This window comes from Schistocerca piceifrons, chromosome X, assembly GCF_021461385.2.
Source record: "Schistocerca piceifrons isolate TAMUIC-IGC-003096 chromosome X, iqSchPice1.1, whole genome shotgun sequence".
In the NCBI taxonomy this organism is placed as follows: domain Eukaryota; kingdom Metazoa; phylum Arthropoda; class Insecta; order Orthoptera; family Acrididae; genus Schistocerca; species Schistocerca piceifrons.
The window spans coordinates 896,622,803-896,644,023 of NC_060149.1; the positions used below are offsets into that span (position 1 = coordinate 896,622,803).

Here is a 21,221-nt window from a genome sequence, read left to right on the forward strand (position 1 = left end):
TAGGCAGGTCATGGAGCCCCTCAGGAACATAATGGCTAGGATGGGGAAGAAGTCCAAAGTTCACTCTGTGTGCTTGCTGGGGGGCCTTGTCCAGGATGTGGAAAAGGCTCTTCCGGTGGCTATCGAGTGTGCACGTTGCAGCCAGCTGCAGATTGTTGCACATGTTGGCACCAACAATGCCAATCGTCAGGGTTCCGAGGAAATCCTTGGGTGCTTTCGACAGCTGGCTAAATTGGCGTAGACGGCCTCCATCTCTCGAGGAGTGGAAGCCAAGCTGACAATTTACAGCATCGTACCCAGGGTGGACCGGGGTCCTCTGGTTTGGAGTCTAGTGGAGAATCTAAACCAGAGGCTATGTCGACTGTGACGAAAATGGTTGTAGATTCCTCAACCTACACTATGGGGTTGTAGGATGCCCCTTGATAGATCAGTGGTGGACTACACTTAGGAAGCAGCTACATGGGTAGCACAGTAATTGTGGCATGCACATAGGTTTTTTTTTAGATTAGGTTCCTCCCCACGGGAAACAAACCATTGGCCTGAAAAAATTACCAGTTCGTGACAATGATGATGTGGGTGTGCCAACTGTAAAAATTGCTAGTTCGCCTTAACAGGTCATTCCAAAGAATTTAAATATGCTTAATCTCATGTTAGTAAATTGTCGAAGTGTCTGTAGCAAGATCCCTGAGTTGCTCTCCGAAATAAACAGTAGTAATGCTAATATTGTATTAGTTACCGAAAGCCGGTGGAAACCAGACATAGATAGCAGTGTAATTTTGAACTCAGATTGGACCATGTTTAGGAAGGATAGAACTGATGCTATGGGAAGTGGTGTGTTCATTGCAGTTAAAAGCTGTTTAAACGCAGTTGAGATCAATACTGGACCGGACTGTGAAATAGTCTGGATAAAGCTGTCAATCAGAGGAGGAGTGTCCATTGTGTTAGGATGTTTTTATAGACCACCAGCATCTGCAACAAATGTTGCAGAATGTTTCAGGGAAAGTCTTGAGTACATAGGAAATAAATATCCAAATTATCCATTAGTTATAGGCGGAGAGTTTAATCTGGTGTCCATTGACTGGGAAAATTACACATTTATCACGGGGGGCAGAAGCAAAGACTCGTGTGAAGTTATTCTAGGAGCGCTCTCAACATACAACCTTGAGCAATTGGTTAGAAAACCAACTCAAGATGGCAACATATTAGATATCTTGGTGACAAACAGACCTGATCTTTTTGAGGAAGTTAATCTAGGAGGAGTTATTAGTGACCATAATGTCACTGTGGCTTCTATGCCAGTGGAAGAAGAAAGGAAAAAAAAAGAAAAAAAGCGTACAGTTTTCTTGTTTGGGAAAGCAAATAAAAGTGTCATTAATGAATATCTTCATAGTCAGCTCAAAGTATTCACTACGGGACACAAAAGTACTGAGCATCTTTGGTTGGAATTTAAAGGTATTGTCCACCGCATTCTGGAGAATATAGGGGAGGGAAAGGATCATCCTTGATTCAACAAACATATTAGGAAGTTACTGAAAAAGCAGAGAATTTTGCAAAGTCGTTTTAAACGTAGTCACTGCCCTGCTGACAAACGGAAATTATGCAAAATGAAAGCATCTGTCAAAAGGTCAACGAGAGATTCTTTTAATAAATTTGAAAGCAATATTTTATCTGCAGATTCTAAAAACAACCCCAAAAAATGTTGGTCGTACGTAAAATCTATGAACGCTACAAATAATTAAATACCTTCGCTGGCTGACAGTATGGGTGATGTAATGGATGATGATAAGGAGAATGCTGAAATTCAAAACCTAGCTTTCAAAAACTCATTTACAGTAGAGGACTGCAGCACCATTCCCTATTTCAATTATTGAACAAATGCAAGGATGGCTGACATAGTGTATCTGGGACCGTAAAACTGTAAAGGCAGGGGTCATAGATTTGTGGTGATATGCATCAATATGTTCAACATGACTGACCAGCTCACTTTAAATTGTAATCAGCATGTAAATTATTGTAGTCTGAGTAATGAATTTACATGAAGCACCATCTGATTAATGTTCTGAAGGATTCAAATGTATGTTACATACACAGTATGTAAAATACTATATTTGAAGTGGAAAATGAGCAGAAAAAAATTAATGACTGCTAGGATAGTAGGTGTGGTGGTCCCAGCTCACTGTTCCATAGCATCCAATCATGTACTCTGGGTGCTTCACTTTTTTGTCAGGCATTGTATTTGCCATGCTAGTGATTATGTCTGTACACTACACATTTTCCAGCAGTAGCATTTACTGCTTTATAATATGAGTTAACAGCACTGTGCCCAGTCGGAGAACCAACACCTATATGCATTGCTGGAGGAACACAAGACAGTAAGAGCAAAATTATAATCTAGGCAATGTTCATCAAATGTTTTTTGGGACCATTTCTTCCAATAGGGGACACTCCTGAGAGTGAAATCTTTCTGTACACACAGAAGTGTCCAAAAATGTCTCTTATAGCAGGGTCAATACTTGAAGCACTTCCATGATCCCCAAATTCAGTTAATTTTGCAACAATTCAGCTTCTGTACAATTACCTAGGTCATCACATTCACCATGTGAATCACAAGTCGTGCACAACTCGACATCTGTGAGAAACAGATTCCTGTCTAGTACTACCAGCACTTAAATGATTCACAGTCATATCACCTATTTGCGTTATGTGCTGGTCTCTCTTGTGCTAATAATCATGCATAATGTTATTCAAATGTGTATACTTATTCAGTTGATAGTGCTAATTTATTATCAGAATATCTCAGAAGTTTACCGAAAGCTCTAATGGTGCTAGAGGAATAAGGTTTCCATTGGTTATTTCCTAGACTGAAAGTTGTTGTGAAAATGTTTCTGCTAATGAACTTCTTGAGAAGATGCTTATCTCGTGTGTCATTTGTGAATACCATGAAGTGATCAATTTGTGGGCTGTATGATGGCAGGGTAGAAAGTCATGAAATATCTTGAATGTAACTATAAAGTTGCAGAGAGACTGAGTGGCTCTCCAGTTCTTACCATCAGTGTGCGAAATTCCGGTACCATTGATAAGCATATTTCGGTATTGTTGGAGAGGGTGGGAGGTTAGTATTCCAAGCCTTCAGAACTATTCAGGGAGAAAAGAGAGAGAGAGATTGCAGATTAAGGTGAGGGTAAAATCCTCAACCTCAAGATGAAAAGGACCCACCTGTTGTGAGGATGGAAGGAGGAGGTGTCTGAGAGAGTAAGACACACAAGGGAGTATATTGGTAAGCATTGAGCCAGCATCAGTCCAAAGATGATATAGGGGCAGAGTAAGAAATAAAAAGAGATAGAGGAAGAGAAGCAAGAAGTGAAACAAAGAGTGAAACTAAAAACTGAAAAGGAGATGGGGAGGAAAACAGAGAGGGGGGTGGGGGGGGGGGGGTGATTGGGATAAAAAATTATTAAAAATAACTGAGTAAATAAATAATACAGGGTGTACATAAAGTATGGGAACACTTTCAATTATTTATTGCACAAGAACCAAACGTAGTGCAGATATCATACATATGTCATTTTGAAGAGGAACCCTAAAAGTTTTTTTTATGTATACCGCCACAGCGTAGTTTAGTAATTTTGCCAATAGTCAGACCTAATCACAAACACGGCGAGTTCAGGTATGGAATGGGCTTTCTGTGTGTTGGAATTCAACAAAAACAAGTGCACTACAGCTGTTCAGCGGATGTTTAGAACTAAGGAACTAAGTACAGTAAGAAACCACCAACAAGGAAGGCCATTTACCACTGGCACAACAAATTTGTTGTGACAGGTTGCTTGGGCCCGGCAAAGAGAAGCAGACGTCCCAGTGTGAGTGAAGTGAGTGTGGAGCGCGTATAAGAGACATTCATAAGGAGTCCAAAGAAATTTGTGTCTCGTGCATCCAGTGAACTCGAAATGGCTCCATTGACAGTGTGGAAAGTCCTGCAACAGAAGCTGTCAATGAAACCATTCAAATTGGGCCAGTGCAGAAGCTCAATGACAATGACAAAGACAAGTGTCTTGAGTTTTGTTTGCTGTTGCAACAAGTGAATGAGGATGGTGGTGGCATTGTTGATTGCTTAATTTTTGGCGACGAAGCCACTTTTCACACTAATGGGAAAGTGAACAGGCATAATTGTTGAATCTAGGATACAAAACATCCACACAAATGCATTGAATTTGAGCATGATTCCCCAAATGTAAATGTTTTTTGTGCCTTGTCACATTGAAAACTGTATGGGCGTCATTCTTCTTCGCCGAGAGCACTGTCACTGGATATTCCTACTTGGACATGTTGCAGCAATTGCTGATGCCTCAAATGCAATCGGACTCTCCGTTCATCTTTTAGCAGGATGGGGCTCCACCCCATTTTCATCGTGAAGTTCGCTTGTACCTGAACACGGAGCTGCCACATCGATGAATCAGCCGTGCTACAGAAAGTGACAGCTGTTTCATGAAATGGCCTCCCTGATCACCAGATCTCACTGTGTGGGACTTTTTTCTGTGGGGACACATTAAAGATCTCATGTATGTACCACATCTACCATGTGATGTAGCAGAGCTCCGGGAGAGAATACGGGAAGTGGCTGCCACAGTCGATCATGTCATGCTGGGATGGGTATGGCAAGAATTCGATTACCATATTGACATCTGCCGGGTCACTCATGGTTCGCATATTGAATGTTTGCAAAAAACTTTCAGAGTTTCTCTTCAAAGTGCAATATGTATGACATCTGTACAATGTTTAGTTCGTGTGCAATAAATAATTGAAAGTATTCCTGGACTTTATGTACATACATCCTGTATATATAAAATAATAATAATAATAAATAATAATAATAATAATAACAGGATACCCCAGTCAGAATTAGAAAACATCAAACAACAAGTACAACAAATACTGGAACAAAATAATGTGCAATCAGAAGAAGAAGAAAATACAATAATGGACTCAAACATCCCAGAGCAAACAAACAAAGGACAACACGCATCAATTAAACAATCAGAGGAAAATGAAATCTTAAGACAGTCACCAGAACAAGCACAAATAGAACACGAAGTGACACACATGTTAGATATAGAAGAAAAATTTCAGCTGACATATATAGAATACAAAGACACAAATACAGACATTAGACCATTCTTGCATAGACCGCCAAATAACCCACAAGTCGAAACAACAATAAAAACTATCAACACAATCAAACACAACTATGGAAGAGTTACAACTATTGGTTTATATAGGAGCACTCACTACACTAAATATACACACTAGGCAGAGATCAGAACCAACCAACACACAGAAGAAACCCACAAAACCAGCATGGCAACACAGGCTACAGATCAGAATAGAAAAACTGAGAAAAGACATCGGACAGCTAACACAATTTATAAGAAATGAAATATCAGACAAAAAACAAAAAAGGTTAGGTAAAATCTCATAACAAGAAGCAATAGAGCAATTAGATGAAAAGATGCAGAAATTACAAATATTGGCCAAACGACTTAGAAGATACAAAAAAAGTGAAAATAGAAGGAAACAAAACCAAACATTCAACACAAACCAAAAGAAATTTTACCAGACAATAGATAACACACACATTAAAATAGACAATCCACCAAACATAACAGACATGGAACACTTCTGGAGCAACATATGGTCAAACCCGGTACAACATAACAGACATGCACGGTGGATACAAGCAGAAACAGACTCATACAAGATGATACCACAAATGCCTGAAGTGATAATTTTGCAACATGAAGTCACCCGAGCAATTAATTCTACACACAATTGGAAAGCTCCTGGAAATGATAAAATAGCTAATTTCTGGCTAAAGAAGTTCACCTCAACACATTCACATCTAACTAAATTATTTAACAGTTACATTGCAGACCCATACACATTCCCTGAGACACTTACACATGGAATAACCTATCTGAAACCTAAAGATCAAGCAGACACAGCAAACCCAGCTAAATATCACCCCATAACATGCCTACCAACAATCTACAAAATATTAACTTCAGTCATTACACAGAAATTAATGACACATACAACACAGAACAAAATTATAAATGAAGAACAAAAAGGCTGCTGCAAAGGAGCACGAGGATGTAAAGAGCAACTGATAATAGATACAGAGGTGACATATCAAGCTAAAACTAAACAAAGGTCGCTACACTATGCATACATTGATTACCAAAAAGCTTTTGATAGTGTACCCCACTCATGGTTACTACAGATATTGGAAATATACAAAGTAGATCCTAAATTGATACAGTTCCTAAACATGGTAATGAAAAACTGGAAAACCACACTTAATATCCAAACAAATTCAGATAATATCACATCACAGCCAATACAGATTAAGCGTGGAATATATCAAGGAGACTCATTAAGTCCTTTCTGGTTCTGTCTTGCTCTGAACCCACTATCCAACATGCTAAATAATACAAATTATGGATATAATATTACTGGAACATACCCACACAAAATCACACATTTGCTATACATGGATGATCTAAAACTACTGGCAGCAACCAATCAACAACTCAACCAATTACTAAAGATAACAGAAGTATTCAGCAATGATATAAATATGGCTTTTGGAACAGACAAATGTAAGAAAAATAGCACAGTCAAGGGAAAACACACTAAACAAGAAGATTACATATTGGATAACCACAGCGACTCCATAGAAGCGATGGAAAAAACAGATGCCTATAAATACAGACAAAAAATAGGAATAGATAATACAAATATTAAAGAAGAACTAAAAGAAAAATATTGACAAAGACTAACAAAAATACTGAAAACAGAATTGACAGCAAGAAACAAGACAAAAGCTATAAATACTTATGCTATACCAATATTGACCTACTCATTTGGAGTAGTGAAATGGAGTAACACAGACCTAGAAGCACTCAATACACTTACACGATCACAATGCCACAAATATAGAATACATCACATACATTCAGCAACTGAAAGATTCACATTAAGCAGAAAGGAAGGAGGAAGGGAATTCATCGACATAAAAAAACCTACATTATGGGCAGGTAGACAATTTAAGAAAATTCTTTCTAGAACGAGCAGAAACTAGCAAAATACACAAAGCAATCACTCATATAAATACATCGGCTACACCACTGCAATTTCATAACCACTTCTACAACCCTTTAGATCACATAACATCAACAGATACGAAGACAGTAAATTGGAAAAAGAAAACACTACATGGCAAGCACCCGTATCATCTAACACAGCCACGCATCGATCAAGACGCATCCAACACATGGCTAAGAAAGGGCAATATATACAGTGAGACGGAAGGATTCATGACTGCAATACAGGATCAAACAATAAACACCAGATATTAAAGCAAGCATATTATTAAAGATCCCAATACCACAACAGAAAAATGCAGACTTTGCAAACAACAAATAGAAACAGTAGATCACATCACAAGTGTATGTACAATACTAGCAAATACAGAATACCCCAGAAGACATGACAATGTAGCAAAAATAATACATCAACAACTTGCCATAAAACATAAACTAATAAAACAACACATTCCCACATACAAGTATGCACCACAAAATGTACTGGAGAATGATGAATACAGGTTATACTGGAACAGAACCATTATAACAGATAAAACAACACCACATAACAAACCTGACATCATACTCACCAATAAAAAGAAGAAATTAACACAACTAATCGAAATATCCATACCCAATACAACAAATATGCAGAAGAAAACAGGAGAAAAAATTGAAAAATACATCCAACTTGCTGAGGAAGTCAAGGCCATGTGGCATCAGGATAAAGTTGACATTATACCGATTATACTATCAACTACAGGAGTCATACCACACAATATCCACCAGTACATCAACGCAATACAGCTACATCCAAATGTATATATACAACTACAGAAATCCGTAATTATTGATACGTGTTCAATAACCCGAAAGTTCCTAAATACAATTTAACATATACCGTACAGTTAAAAGGAAGTCACGCTTGATCAAGGTCCGCGTCACTTTCCATTTTTAACCAGACTTAACGTCTGAGAAAGTAAAGAAATAATAATAATAATAATAATAATAATAATAAAAGATGGGTGGGGGATGTATGTTACCAGAAGTTAAGCCCAGGATTCTGGTCGGATGCAGGAACATGTTAGAAAGCAAGTTCTCCTCTCTGGAGTTCAGGAAAACAATTACTCAGGTAGGAAGTCCAAATACCCATGGGTGTAGCAGGCACACAGGTCCCTCAGACTCAAGGGACCTAATTGCCAGCTACATCACTTGGGATATTTGGTGCTGGCTGACAGGATTGTCTGGGCACACAATATAGAGGTCTTTTGCACCCAGGTTTGTTCACAGACATTTAAACATTTGCAGTATGTTTTACAACTTCTTTAGAATTTCATAGCAATAAACCTAGTTTCCTTGGCTTTTAATAGACCTAATCAAATGCCAGGATGTCACACTTTAAAACTTTTCTTTACATCATGATGCACTGTGCTGATTTTGTTTTTCTGTAAGGCGGTGTAGCAGCTTTGCTGCCATGTAGTTTTTCAGAGTGTAATGGATTTCAGGTACAGGCAGTGGAATGGATTTCAGGTACAGGCAGCCCCAAAGAATTATCTGCCTTACAGTATGACACCCACTGGTCATCATCTACACTAGCTTCTGAACTTTAAAGTAATTCAATGGCTGTCCCTCTGAAAAATTGTATTTCTTAACTGTTCACTGCTCTTCTTTATTTAAATTGGATGATCATGTGATCTTAAGTGATCAACGTCACTTGATAACAGTGTAGTTATCGGCAGGATTAAACAAGCACAGGAGGAGGTTGTGACTTTTCATGTGGAGTCCCATCTATTAAAACATTTTCATTACTCCTTGTACAATGGCTGTAGGTTTTCAGTAGCTTTGGATGTTCAGGGTCAAGTTTACCGTATACATTGACAACTGAACTTGACTAGTTTTGCAAATTACCCACTTATTGGGAAGCGATATAGTCAGGATTTTAAAACAGAGTGGGCTTACAAATAATATACACATGTTCAGTAAAAGAAACAGTATCTCTTTATTTTCTTATTACCATGTTAAGGACCGTTGGCGGGTGGGGGGGGGGGGGGGGGGTTGTAACTCTTGTACCTGCAGACCCATAGACCCATCTTGGAGGAGAAGGGAAGTGAAAAGGTAAAGAAGACTAAGCCATTTAGTGTGTGCTCATGGTGGCGACTCATAACACAAGAGAGCTCCATTTTGTGGCCACGGTTCCAAGAGCCCTCCATCTCAGAAGTACAGTGAACCTGTGGCATGATTTAATTAGCAGAGTAGCTTTGCTGATGATGATTTAGCCTAGTCTGGTGTGAATCATAGGGCATATTGTCAACAGTTCATGTTTCAGGGAAACAAACAACCTCTGCTGAAGTGATAATTTTGCTTGACAAGTAAATCACAATGAATTACACTGGTCAACACTCATTTTCTTGCCAAGGATATTTGAGTGGCTTTAGGATGGGTTAGTGGTGCTGAGGACGAATATAGCAACCATTTATGCAGTTTGGCTCTAGTTTTTGAGATAATGCATGATTTATTCAAAAAATTAGAAAAAATTGCTAATACTGAACTCGAGCGCTACAAACTACAATGAAAAAAGAAAATAATCTTTATAAATAGCTTCTATGAAAACCTGATAGGCATTTGTCCACGTATAAAACATGAAAAGTTTCTCTATAAGTATATCATTTTCCGTCCATGACGAACCGCTTCCTGCACGCTTTCCTTTTATAGGTCTCTTCAGAACAGTCATGTTGCAGATTCCAGCAATAATCTGCCATCATATGCCTGTCCCATCTTCCTTTATATCTTTCCTCTATTCCTTTCATATCTTGATGGAACCGCTCTCCTTGTTCCTCACTGAAATGACCTAGATTACGAGGAAATCGATCCAAGTGGCTGTGAAGGAAGTGCAATTTTATGCTCATGTTAGCTCCTAAGTTTTGAAAGTTAGTGAGCATGTTTTTGATCAGTTCCTCGTAATTGGGAGCTTTATGATTGCCCAAAAAACATTTTACAACAGCGACAAAACTGTTCCAGGCCGATGCTTCAGCGACAGTCATGACACTTGTAAAATTGGTATCGTTGATGAGCCTGCGAATTTGAGGACCATCAAATATTCCTGCCTTAAGTTTTTCACTACTGAGTCCAGGGAACGTATTGCAGATGTATGTGAAGCAATTACCATTTCTGTCTAAAGCTTTGGTGAATTGCTTCATTAGTCCTAACTTAATATGTAATGGTGGAAGAACAATCTTGTCCCTACTAACCAGAGGTTCATTAATGATGTTTGCTTCACCAACAGCCATATGTTCCCTTGGAGGCCATGTTTTCTGCTTCCAATGTTCGTGCTTTGCCCTACTATCCCACATGCAGATAAAACATGGGTGCTTTGTGTATCCACTTTGTTGTCCAAGCAAGAAGTTCACCATTTTCAAATCAACACAAATCAACCACTGGTGCTGCATATACTGAATTTTCTGCAGAACCATCTTGATGTTAGCATATGCTTCACAAAGTTTTGTTGAGTGGGCAATTGGAATAGATGCGTAATGATTGCCATTGTGTAGGAGAACACATTTTAAACTTCTAGTGGAACTGTCTATGAAGAGACGCCAGTCCTCTGGTCTATATTCCGGCAGCCCCAATTCAAGTAAAAGTCCAGGTATATTGCTGCAATACACTATACCCTCTTCTTGGTTGAAGTATGGAAGAAGGTTTTCTTCTCTCGTCCGGTAAGCTGTTATTTTAACACTTGGATGAAGACAGTTCTTTTCCTTAAGCCTGGATGCTAAGAGTTCTGATGCTTGCTTTGAAAGATTGAGTTCTCGTATCAAGTCACTGAGCTCCTTCTGGTCGAACTGCTGGGGTTGTGTCTCACGTCCTTCGTATTCCGAACCACTACTTGTACATTCCTCGCCGTGCACATCGTCATCTGATGATGTTAGCGTGGGTAATGTTGTGAAGGTTGGTACAGGAACATCGTTGCTGTGCACCACCGGTCTTCTTGCTGACTCCAAATCGGGATATTCCCACTTTCGTTTTTTGAACCTATTAAAACCTTTCACATTAACAATGCAAAAATAGCAATCATCTGTATGGTTCTTCTGCTCTCGCCATACCATAGGCACTCCGAAGTTTAAGCTTTTCCTTTTTCGTTTTGTCCACTGTCGTAAGCACTCCACACAGCATTTACAAACTTTATGGGGTGCCCACGCCTTGTCTTGATCTCCAAGTTTAATTTCGAAATATGCCAGATACGCTTCCTTCACAAAAGGAGTGATATTCTTCCTCTTCTTTTGAAGAACGTATTCACCACAAATGTAGCAGAACTCATCTGGATGGTTCACGCAAAGACGGCGTGAAGAACTCATGTTTTTCTAAAACAAAATTGCACAAATACTACATATTATGCAGAACTTTCTTGTATTTGCATGTCAATCACATCCAACAAACATCATTAATTGTTTTGTGTGAAATGAATACTCACCTCTTATTTGCTACGTCACGATGAAAGGTTCTATCTCCTTGAAGCTGCACTGCACATGTGTGTGACTTTCGACCATCGCCATTTTTCTTGTTTACACTGAACGCTACCTATCGGCTGTTGCGGGGATTACCTCGGCCAACAAATGAATGTCGAGTACCGCCGAATTCAAATCAATATCTTCAACACACGCACCGCACAACAGGACTGAACACATGCTGACAGTGTGATGTTTGCATGATGTAATCCTCAACCACACAGATGCACTCCCTGAGCACAATTGTTTAATAAAGATAGTACAATATCACTAATTAAAAAACAGGTAGCAAATACATTACACCATATATGGACCCTGCAGTCGATATTATCCACATGAAACTCTCATTTCCACAAATAACCTATATCTCAAAAACCAGAGCCAATTTGGAAAAAGTACAAATATACTCGGAATGAGTATCATAACAATATCCCATTTTCGTTCAAACTTCCCTGGCAACGAAAAAAAAATTTTATTTTGTAGAGCTGTGTTATACTTGAACAATATAAGAATATATTTTAAAGAGAAATTTTAGATAATTGTTAGACTGGCTAGATGACCAGGACAGGGATAACAACATTGGTTTTTAATGTAACAAATAAACTTTATCTGAATATAATAGATTCTTAGCAACATTTGTGCCATATATTCAAGGTGAGACTGGGAGAATACAGAAAAGCTCAGAAGCCTGAAAAGGTTTTGAAACAGTTTGTTACCTATGTACAACTTTATCTGGTACATACTAGCCTTCTTGCTTACTGCCTCATGTTCTGTGCTGCAGTAAATTTTCTCACTTCACCCATCTTTGTTCCATGCCTGACATTATTAATTTTCTTTTCACAGACAAAAGATCCTATTTTTCAAGAATATGAAACACAATTCCATCTACTGGAAAAAACTATTCGACTGTTTATGAAAAATGTAGAGATTTTTATGAATCATATTCATGAAATGGTAACAGCCCATAGCAATTTGGGTGAATCAGTAAGTTACTTCTATCAAGAAAGACATTCAGAAGTTGAAGACTTCAGCCGAATTCAAAGGCTTATAAGTCGGCAGTTCTGGAAGGAGTTTGTGAGTATTATTATTTCTCTATGTTGTTAATTTTATTTGTGCCGTTTAAAACCATTGTGTGTGTGTGTGTGTGTGTGTGTGTGTGTGTGTGTGTGTGTGTGTTCAATCTCATTTTAAAATGTTATGTAAAAGTGGAGTTTTAGTAGTTGGATTAAGCTATTGTAAATAATATAGTAGACATGTTTGCGCAGATATCGGTATGACCCTCAAATCCATGAGATGGAAACACATAAATGTGACTTACAAACCAAAATGATACTCAAACAAAATCTTGAAATATGTCTGCACATGAGGATGTTAGGTGCAAAAGCACATATAAGTGTCGGCTGCATTAAAATAACATTTTAAATCAATCAATGCCTTCTCTGTGCAATAGCAATGGAGATACTATCAAAGACAGTGCTGCCAAAGCAGAGTTCCTAAACACAGCCTTCTGAAATGTCTTCACAAAAGAAGACGAAGTAAATTATCGGAGTAGTGAAGCAACTTAAATCACTTAATAAAAGCAAGTCTTCTAGTCCACACTGTATACCAGTTAGGTTCCTTTCAGAGTATGCTGATGCAATAACTCCATACTTAACAATCATATACAACCATTTGCTCGACAAAAGATCCGTACCAAAAGACTGGAAAGTTGCGCAGGTCACACCAATATTCAAGAAAGGTAGTGGGAGCAATCCACCAAATTACATGCCCATATTATTAACACTAATATGCAGCAGGATTTTGTAACATATATTGTGTTTGAACATTATGAATTACCTCGAAGAAAACGGTGTATTGACACACAGTCAATGCGGATGTAGAAAACATCGTTCTTGTTAAAGACAACTAGCTTTTTACGCACATGAAGCATTGAGTACTACTGACAAGGGATTTCACATTGATTCCATATTTCTGGATTTCCAGAAGGCTTGTGACACAATACCACACAAGCGGCTTGTAGTGAAATTCCGTGCTTATGGACTATTGTCTCAGTTATGTGACTGGATTCATGAGTTCCTGTCAGAGAGGTCACAGTTCATAGTAACTGACGGAAAGTCATCGAGTAAAACAGAAGTGATTTCTGGTGTTCCTCAAGGTAGTGTTGTAGGCCCGTCGCTGTTCCTTATCTATATAAACAATTTTGGAGACAATCTGAGGAGGCGTCTTAGGTTGTTTGCAGATAACACTGCCATTTATCGACTAATAAAGTCATTGGAACATCAAAACAAATTGCAAATCGAAACTTCCTGGCAGATTAAAACTATGTGCCGGACCGAGACTCGAACTCAGGACCTTTGTCTTTTGCGAGCAAGTGCTCTAACACAGTTTTAATCTGCCAGGAAGTTTCATACCAGTGCACACTTCGCTACAGAGTGAAAATTTCATTCTGGAAATTGTAAAATGATTTGAAAAGATATCTGTATGGTGCAAAAGTTGCCAATTGACCCTAAATAACGAAAAGTGTGAGGTCATTCACATGAGTGCTAAAAGGAATCCATTCAACTTTGGTTACATGATAAATCAGTCAAATCTGAAGGCTGTAAATTCAACTAAATAACTAGGAATTACAATTACAAACAACTTAAATTGGAAGGAACACACACAAAATGTTTTGGGGAAGCCTAATCAAAGACTGCATTTTACTGGCAGGACACTTAGGAAATGTAACAGATCTACTAAGGAGACTGCCTACATTACACTTGACCATCCTCTTTTAGAATACTGCTGCGTGGTGTGGGACCCTTACCAGATACGATTGATGGAGTACATCAAAAAAGTTCAAAGAAAGGTAGCACATTTTGTATTATCACGAAATAGGAGAGAGAGTATCACTGAAATGGTACAGGATCTGGGGTGGACATCATTAAAACAAAGGCATTTTTTGTTGTGGCAGAATCTTCTCACGAAATTTCAATCACTAACTTTCTCCTCCAAATGTGAAAATATTTTATTAAATGTAACAACAAGTTTACTTTTACCAGTCACTGTTTATTTATCACCACAACACGTTTCAAAAATTTAAACCTCCATCACCAGGTGGATTTGCATTTGTTAGTATGACATTTGTGTGTGTTGTGTTAAGATTTTTTTGAGGAACTTGTGGCACTGCCTCCAGTGGTCACAGGTTTCTTTCACTGTCGTAACACAACACATGTACACTGTCATATTCTGTAAACAATTTTACAAAATAGCTTGAGTATTGTGCAAATGGGCATCAATATGGGGTGGCTGTATGTAGGGATCCAAGCTAGATTCTTTCTCCATTCTGGCAGCTATCGGAGGTGGCGGTAAAGACAGCCAGTCTTGCCTGCAAGATAAAGGCAGAGCTTACAATCTGCAGCATTGTTGAGAGGATCAAATGTGAATCAAAGACCATTGCGAGTGCAAATTCAAGTGTGCCGCCAGAGACAGTGTCACCAAACATGTTCTTAATTTCGTTTTCTAATGGATAAAGCTATAGGAGAACTTGGAGTGAAAGTCGTAGCCCAGGACTGCAATAAGGCCACATCCAGAAAGCAGCATGATCAGCTCCTGTATCATCAGGCCACAAGGTGTGGACATCAGCCACAGCTGGCCATTGCCCACGCCTGATCAGCACCACTCAGCAGCAGCAGCAAGACTTCTGTGACAACATTACAGGTGTCAGTGCCCTGGTACCAGTCTTCAAGCCACTCAGGCTTGGCTTATTTCCATGTCATTGATTCATACTGCTGATTATGCCAGCCCCATCCATTGCCCTATTCCAGATGGTTCTGAGTGACAACAAAACATTGCCCCTCTTAACCCATGGAAGGGGATGCGCAGTTTGTGTCCTCCTGCACCATTGTAACACTGTCTCCACTGGGCAGTGATGGAGAGACCCCTGCCTATCTGCCTTGCCTGGGCAGCCAGCGACACTCCAGCTGCCGCCGTCTCAGGATCACTCATCCTCGCCAGAGTCCAGGCAGCAGTTTGCAGTCAGGTTCTGAGCAGCAATGTGATCATCCACAAGACTGGCCAACATCACCCATTGCCTGCTCTGCACCGCAGCCGAGCCACATGCAGTGTCCACACCATTTCGAAATTAGTATGCCGTGTTAATGCTCCATTGTGTAAACACACACCTGTCTGCACCTCTGGCTGTTACCTTGCCAGCCACTACAATGCTGAAGATTATGTGAAGAAGAAAATGCACTTCACTGACTGTACTAATAGGATGGAATAATTAAAGACTTGTTGTGTTCCTTCTCATGCCTGCCCATGGCCACTTCTGACCAGTAACACGATGGAATCCAAACAATGTGAACTTTTAAAGAAGCTGTAAAGATGTATTTTATCCTCACACGGATCCAGCTCTGCTGCTGTCCACATCTCTTATCTTCAGAAGAGAACCCAGCCCACAAACAACCTAAAACTGAACAAGAAAGCAGTACAAAAATTGGATTTGGGATGGTTGTGATGATTGAAGCCAAGCCAAAGGCTGGGCAGTCTCATGTGCTTTCATCTGTGCTGTAAGAACAACTGACACCAATTATATCTGGTGGGCTGCTTAAATTTGTGCATGCAATGACCTGATTGGTTAACCTCAATGCTGATTAACTCGGAAATGCCACAACATATCAAGTTTATACTAAACACTCGTACAATCTTTCCAGACTGTTTATGACCATCATATATATAAATCAGAGTGAATGTATGTACACTCCTGGAAATTGAAATAAGAACACCGTGAATTCATTGTCCCAGGAAGGGGAAACTTTATTGACACATTCCTGGGGTCAGATACATCACATGATTACACTGACAGAACCACAGGCACATAGACACAGGCAACAGAGCATGCACAATGTCGGCACTAGTACAGTGTATATCCACCTTTCGCAGCAATGCAGGCTGCTATTCTCCCATGGAGACGATCGTAGAGATGCTGGATGTAGTCCTGTGGAACGGCTTGCCATGCCATTTTCACCTGGCGCCTCATTTGGACCTGCGTTCGTGCTGGACGTGCAGACCGCGTGAAACGACGCTTCATCCAGTCCCAAACATGCTCAATGGGGGACAGATCCGGAGATCTTGCTGGCCAGGGTAGTTGACTTACACCTTCTAGAGCACGTTGGGTGGCACGGGATACATGCGGACGTGCATTGTCCTGTTGGAACAGCAAGTTCCCTTGCCGGTCTAGGAATGGTAGAACGATGGGTTCGATGACGGTTTGGATGTACCGTGCACTATTCAGTGTCCCCTCGACGATCACCAGTGGTGTACGGCCAGTGTAGGAGATCGCTCCCCACACCATGATGCCGGGTGTTGGCCCTGTGTGCCTCGGTCGTATGCAGTCCTGATTGTGGCGCTCACCTGCACGCCGCCAAACATGCATACGACCATCATTGGCACCAAGGCAGAAGCGACTCTCATCGCTGAAGACGACACGTCTCCATTCGTCCCTCCATTCACGCCTGTCGCGACACCACTGGAGGCGGCCTGCACGATGTTGGGGCGTGAGCGGAAGACGGCCTAATGGTGTGCGGGATCGTAGCCCAGCTTCATGGAGACGGTTGCGAATGGTCCTCGCCGATACCCCAGGAGCAACAGTGTCCCTAATTTGCTGGGAAGTGGCGGTGCGGTCCCCTACGGCACTGCGTAGGATCCTACGGTCTTGGCGTGCATCCGTGTGTCGCTGCGGTCCGGTCCCAGGTCGACGGGCACGTGCACCTTCCGCCGACCACTGGCGACAACATCGATGTACTGTGGAGACCTCACGCCCCACGTGTTGAGCAATTTGGCGGTACGTCCACCCGGCCTCCCGCATGCCCACTATACGCCCTCGCTCAAAGTCCGTCAACTGCACATACGGTTCACGTCCACGCTGTCGCGGCATGCTACCAGTGTTAAAGACTGCGACGGAGCTCCGTATGTCACGGCAAACTGGCTGACACTGACGGCGGCGATGCACAAATGCTGCGCAGCTAGCGCCATTCGACGGCCAACACCGCGGTTCCTGGTGTGTCCGCTGTGCCGTGCGTGTGATCATTGCTTGTACAGCCCTCTCGCAGTGTCCGGAGCAAGTATGGTGGGTCTGACACACCGGTGTCAATGTGTTCTTTTTTCCATTTCCAGGAGTGTATGTCCAGGATCTCCTCCAAAAGCTCCTGATTGATTTCAACAAAATTTGGCACAGAAACAGCAGGCCTCTCAATTATCAATCTTTTAGCTCCAATATGAACAGAGATGTGGTCAAAAATGTATTTCTTCTGGCCCCTGCCATATAGGCTGCCTTGCGCAACAGGCAGATTGTATGGGGGTAGAATTGGTTGCATTACTGCCCTACTTTGCAAGCCATCCTGCATGTCAGGGACAAGAAATGTTTTTCCAACCTCTGACTTGCAGGCTACCATGTGAGATAGGCATACTGTATTGTCATATCAACCTGCCTTCCCGACTTGCTATGCAGGAGAGCCTACACAACAGAGGCAAAAAGCTGAGAGGGGAATGAAGAGATAAGAAGGGTGGGTTGGGGAGGAGAGATGTAGGAAGAAGAGGCAGGAGTAGATTGATAGGGGAGGGGGCCAACAGGAGATAGAGATTGAGGCAGGAGGAGACTGACAGAGAGAGAGAGAGAGAGAGAGAGAGAGAGAGAGAGAGAGAGAATATGTGGAGGAGGAGATGGACAGGGAGAAGAAGGAGTAAGGAGTGATGCAGGGGGCAGGGATGTAGAGAGGTAGGGGGCAGATGGAAAAGGGAGAGAGGGAGGAGGTGATGGACAGAGAGAGTGGTTTAGGATATGAACTGGAGGAGAGGTAGGACAATATGTTCCAAGAGAGAGGAAGGAGGAGGAGGACCTAAAGATGGGGAGGAGGAGTGGATAGACAGAGTGGGGAGAAGGAGATGGACAGATAGAGGTGGAAGGATGCGGTGGACTGAGAGATGGGGGGAGGAAGAGGTGGATACAGAGATGGGAGAGGAGGAGGTATATATAAAGCAGAGTGTATGCCTATATTGTCCAGGACCTGCTCCCTAACCCCTGGATCGATTTCAACCAGCTTTGGTAAAAAGAAAGCAGGCCTCACAAGTATCAGTGCTGTGGGATTTGTAATCTCCTAACTACAATAGGACAGAAGATACAGACAAAAACCTGTTTTCCAGCCCCTGGCATATAGGTTGCCATGCATGACAGGAATGTTGTGTGGGAACACTATTGGCCTGCCAGATCAACCTATTTTGCAGGGCAGCCTACATGTCAGCAGCAGAAACAATTTTCCAACCCCTGACATGTAGGCTGCCCTGCAAGACATGTGCCAATAAGTATGGCTGAAATCTGGCTAAAGCTGAAGATAACTTCAACTGAAGTTCTTAACAAGATCTAATGGCGTTTAGAAGTGATAGATGAAATTTAGTTGGTGGTCGTATGTTTGTTGCTGTTAGAAGTGGTTTGTCATTCAGTGAAATTGAAGTATATGTTGTTGTTAGCTACTATTAGAAGTACATTAATAACTGGTTCTCTCTCTCTCTCTCTCTCTCTCTCTCTCTCTCTCTCTCTCTCTCTCTCTCTCTCCCCCTCTCCCCCCCCCCTCCTCTCTGCCACCCCCACCCCTCTTCCTCCCCCTTTCCCTTCCCCTCCTCCCACCATTCTCCCCCTTCTCCCTTTAACTTAGATGAGATAGTTGCTGAAAGGGTCAAGGGCAACTGGAGTCTCCTAATGAATAGGTACCCAACTCATAGTTGATTATGATGTCAATCTATCCTCGAAATGATAATGAAAATAAATGTTCAGATTTTGTGGTAGGCATAAAACTTTGTCCAAAATTGTAGTAAGTGCTTTCTGTGAAAATTGTTTTGATCAGTTAGTTCAGAAGCACATGAAGTTTTAGCAACAAATAATTCTGAACAAATAGTGTGTCTCATGATGGCTACAATAAGTAGTGACTTCGAATTTGCTATAGCAAGATTGAATACCTAGTATCTGCATCTATTTAAAATAAATGCTAAAATGTATCTATTTAAAAAGGCAGATAAAAATTCACTTCACACCTGTAAGAAACAATCTCCACTCTTTTCATACCAACTATATAAGCATCGAAAAAAAGGTGGCTCAGATCAAAAGAAACAATGTTAACAGCAGTTCAGAGGTTTATACCAAGTACATTAATATGAGATGAAACAGATGGTACTCACAACAGGTTAGGACAACGTTGCAGCAGCAGTGCAAAAAGTCTACCAGATTTTAAAAAACGAAAAATTTGGGCTGTTTACAGAAGCTGAAAACTTGGTTTGAACTTCAATGCAAGGTACTCTTAATAGTTTCCACAGTAAAAACTCTTTTTTAAAATGTGACAGAAAAGCTAAAGAGGTTTTGATGCTATGTAAAATAAACTAGTGTCTAGATGCAATCAGTACCTTCACTGCATATCAGGGACAACAGTGCTAGTAAACACTATTTTGTTGAAAATTGACATTTTGAGAACTGTGGCTGTAGTACTATAAGGTTTATAATGGAAACAGCAACTGGCTGTGAGTATGGTTTCAGTGAATTGAACAGCAGTCGCATAGTGCACGTCCACAAGTATGTTGATTTTAAAATTCACAACATAAACAGAGGGTGATTTTGTCACAAAGAATCATACAGCACGTTCATCACATTGCAGGTTTTAATGACTTTCAAACATTTTCATAAATGCTTTGGTAGAGGTCATAAAAACTAAATCACTTCTAAACTTTACTAGACAGTGAACAAAAAACTTTGTCTATCCTAGCGCAGGAAACCCATAATGAATACAAACAAGTCCCAGCAAGAAAACAACGAAATATGTAACAACCATGTGCAGATGAATTTGTAGGAAGTCCGAAATTAGTCATGGTTTATTCAAATAAACCTTATTAAACTGTACTTCTGGCTGGTTACTGTTTCAATTATAAACCTCTTAGTGTTACTAAAAGCCAAGTCACTAAACACAGAATTACAAAACATGATTTTCTGTAATTCTTTCACCAAAGAAGATGCAGTAAATGTTTCATAATTTGAATCAAGAAGAGTAACCTGGAGGTAGATACCTTAGGTACCCTAAGTGTAGTGAAGCAACTTATGCCACTTAATAAAGGCAAGTCTTCTGGTCCAGATTGTATGTCAATCATGTTCCTTTGGAAAATAATTCCATTTTCATCAATCATATACAACCAAAGGAAGATCAATACCTAAAGACTCAAAAGTTGCACGTGTCACATCAGTGTGAAAGAAAGGAAGTAAAACTGATTTGCCAAGTTGTAGACCCATATTATATTGGTTTTAATACAGAGGGGTCAAAAAAAAAAATGTATCCACTGTTTAAAAGTCCATAACTGGCAAACTAATTGACGGAGTTGTCTCATCTTTGGTACTGTAATAGTTGTAGTTCCGGTAATCACCACACAAGCATTGTATTGCGTTGTTTTGTTTTGTCGGATGACAGTTGCCAGATAGTCAGTGTTTTGTTCTTAGTTGCACCTAGTTACTCGAGTAAACATGGCTGGCGCAAGGCTTACATTCGATGAAAGGAAGTCAGTTTTG

The 21,221-nt window shown here is 40.5% G+C and overlaps 1 protein-coding gene across 2 annotated transcripts in view; it reads left to right on the forward strand.

Annotated features, from left to right (window-relative positions):
- The window catches only part of LOC124722025 (dynamin-binding protein-like), a 213,651-nt gene that overhangs the window by 113,231 nt on the left and 79,199 nt on the right, over positions 1 to 21,221 (forward strand). For both annotated transcript variants that reach the window (XM_047247207.1, XM_047247208.1), the window contains exon 15: positions 12,485 to 12,715. In XM_047247207.1, the coding sequence (XP_047103163.1) occupies positions 12,485 to 12,715 (231 nt within the window). The remainder of the gene's footprint in view (positions 1 to 12,484; positions 12,716 to 21,221) is intronic.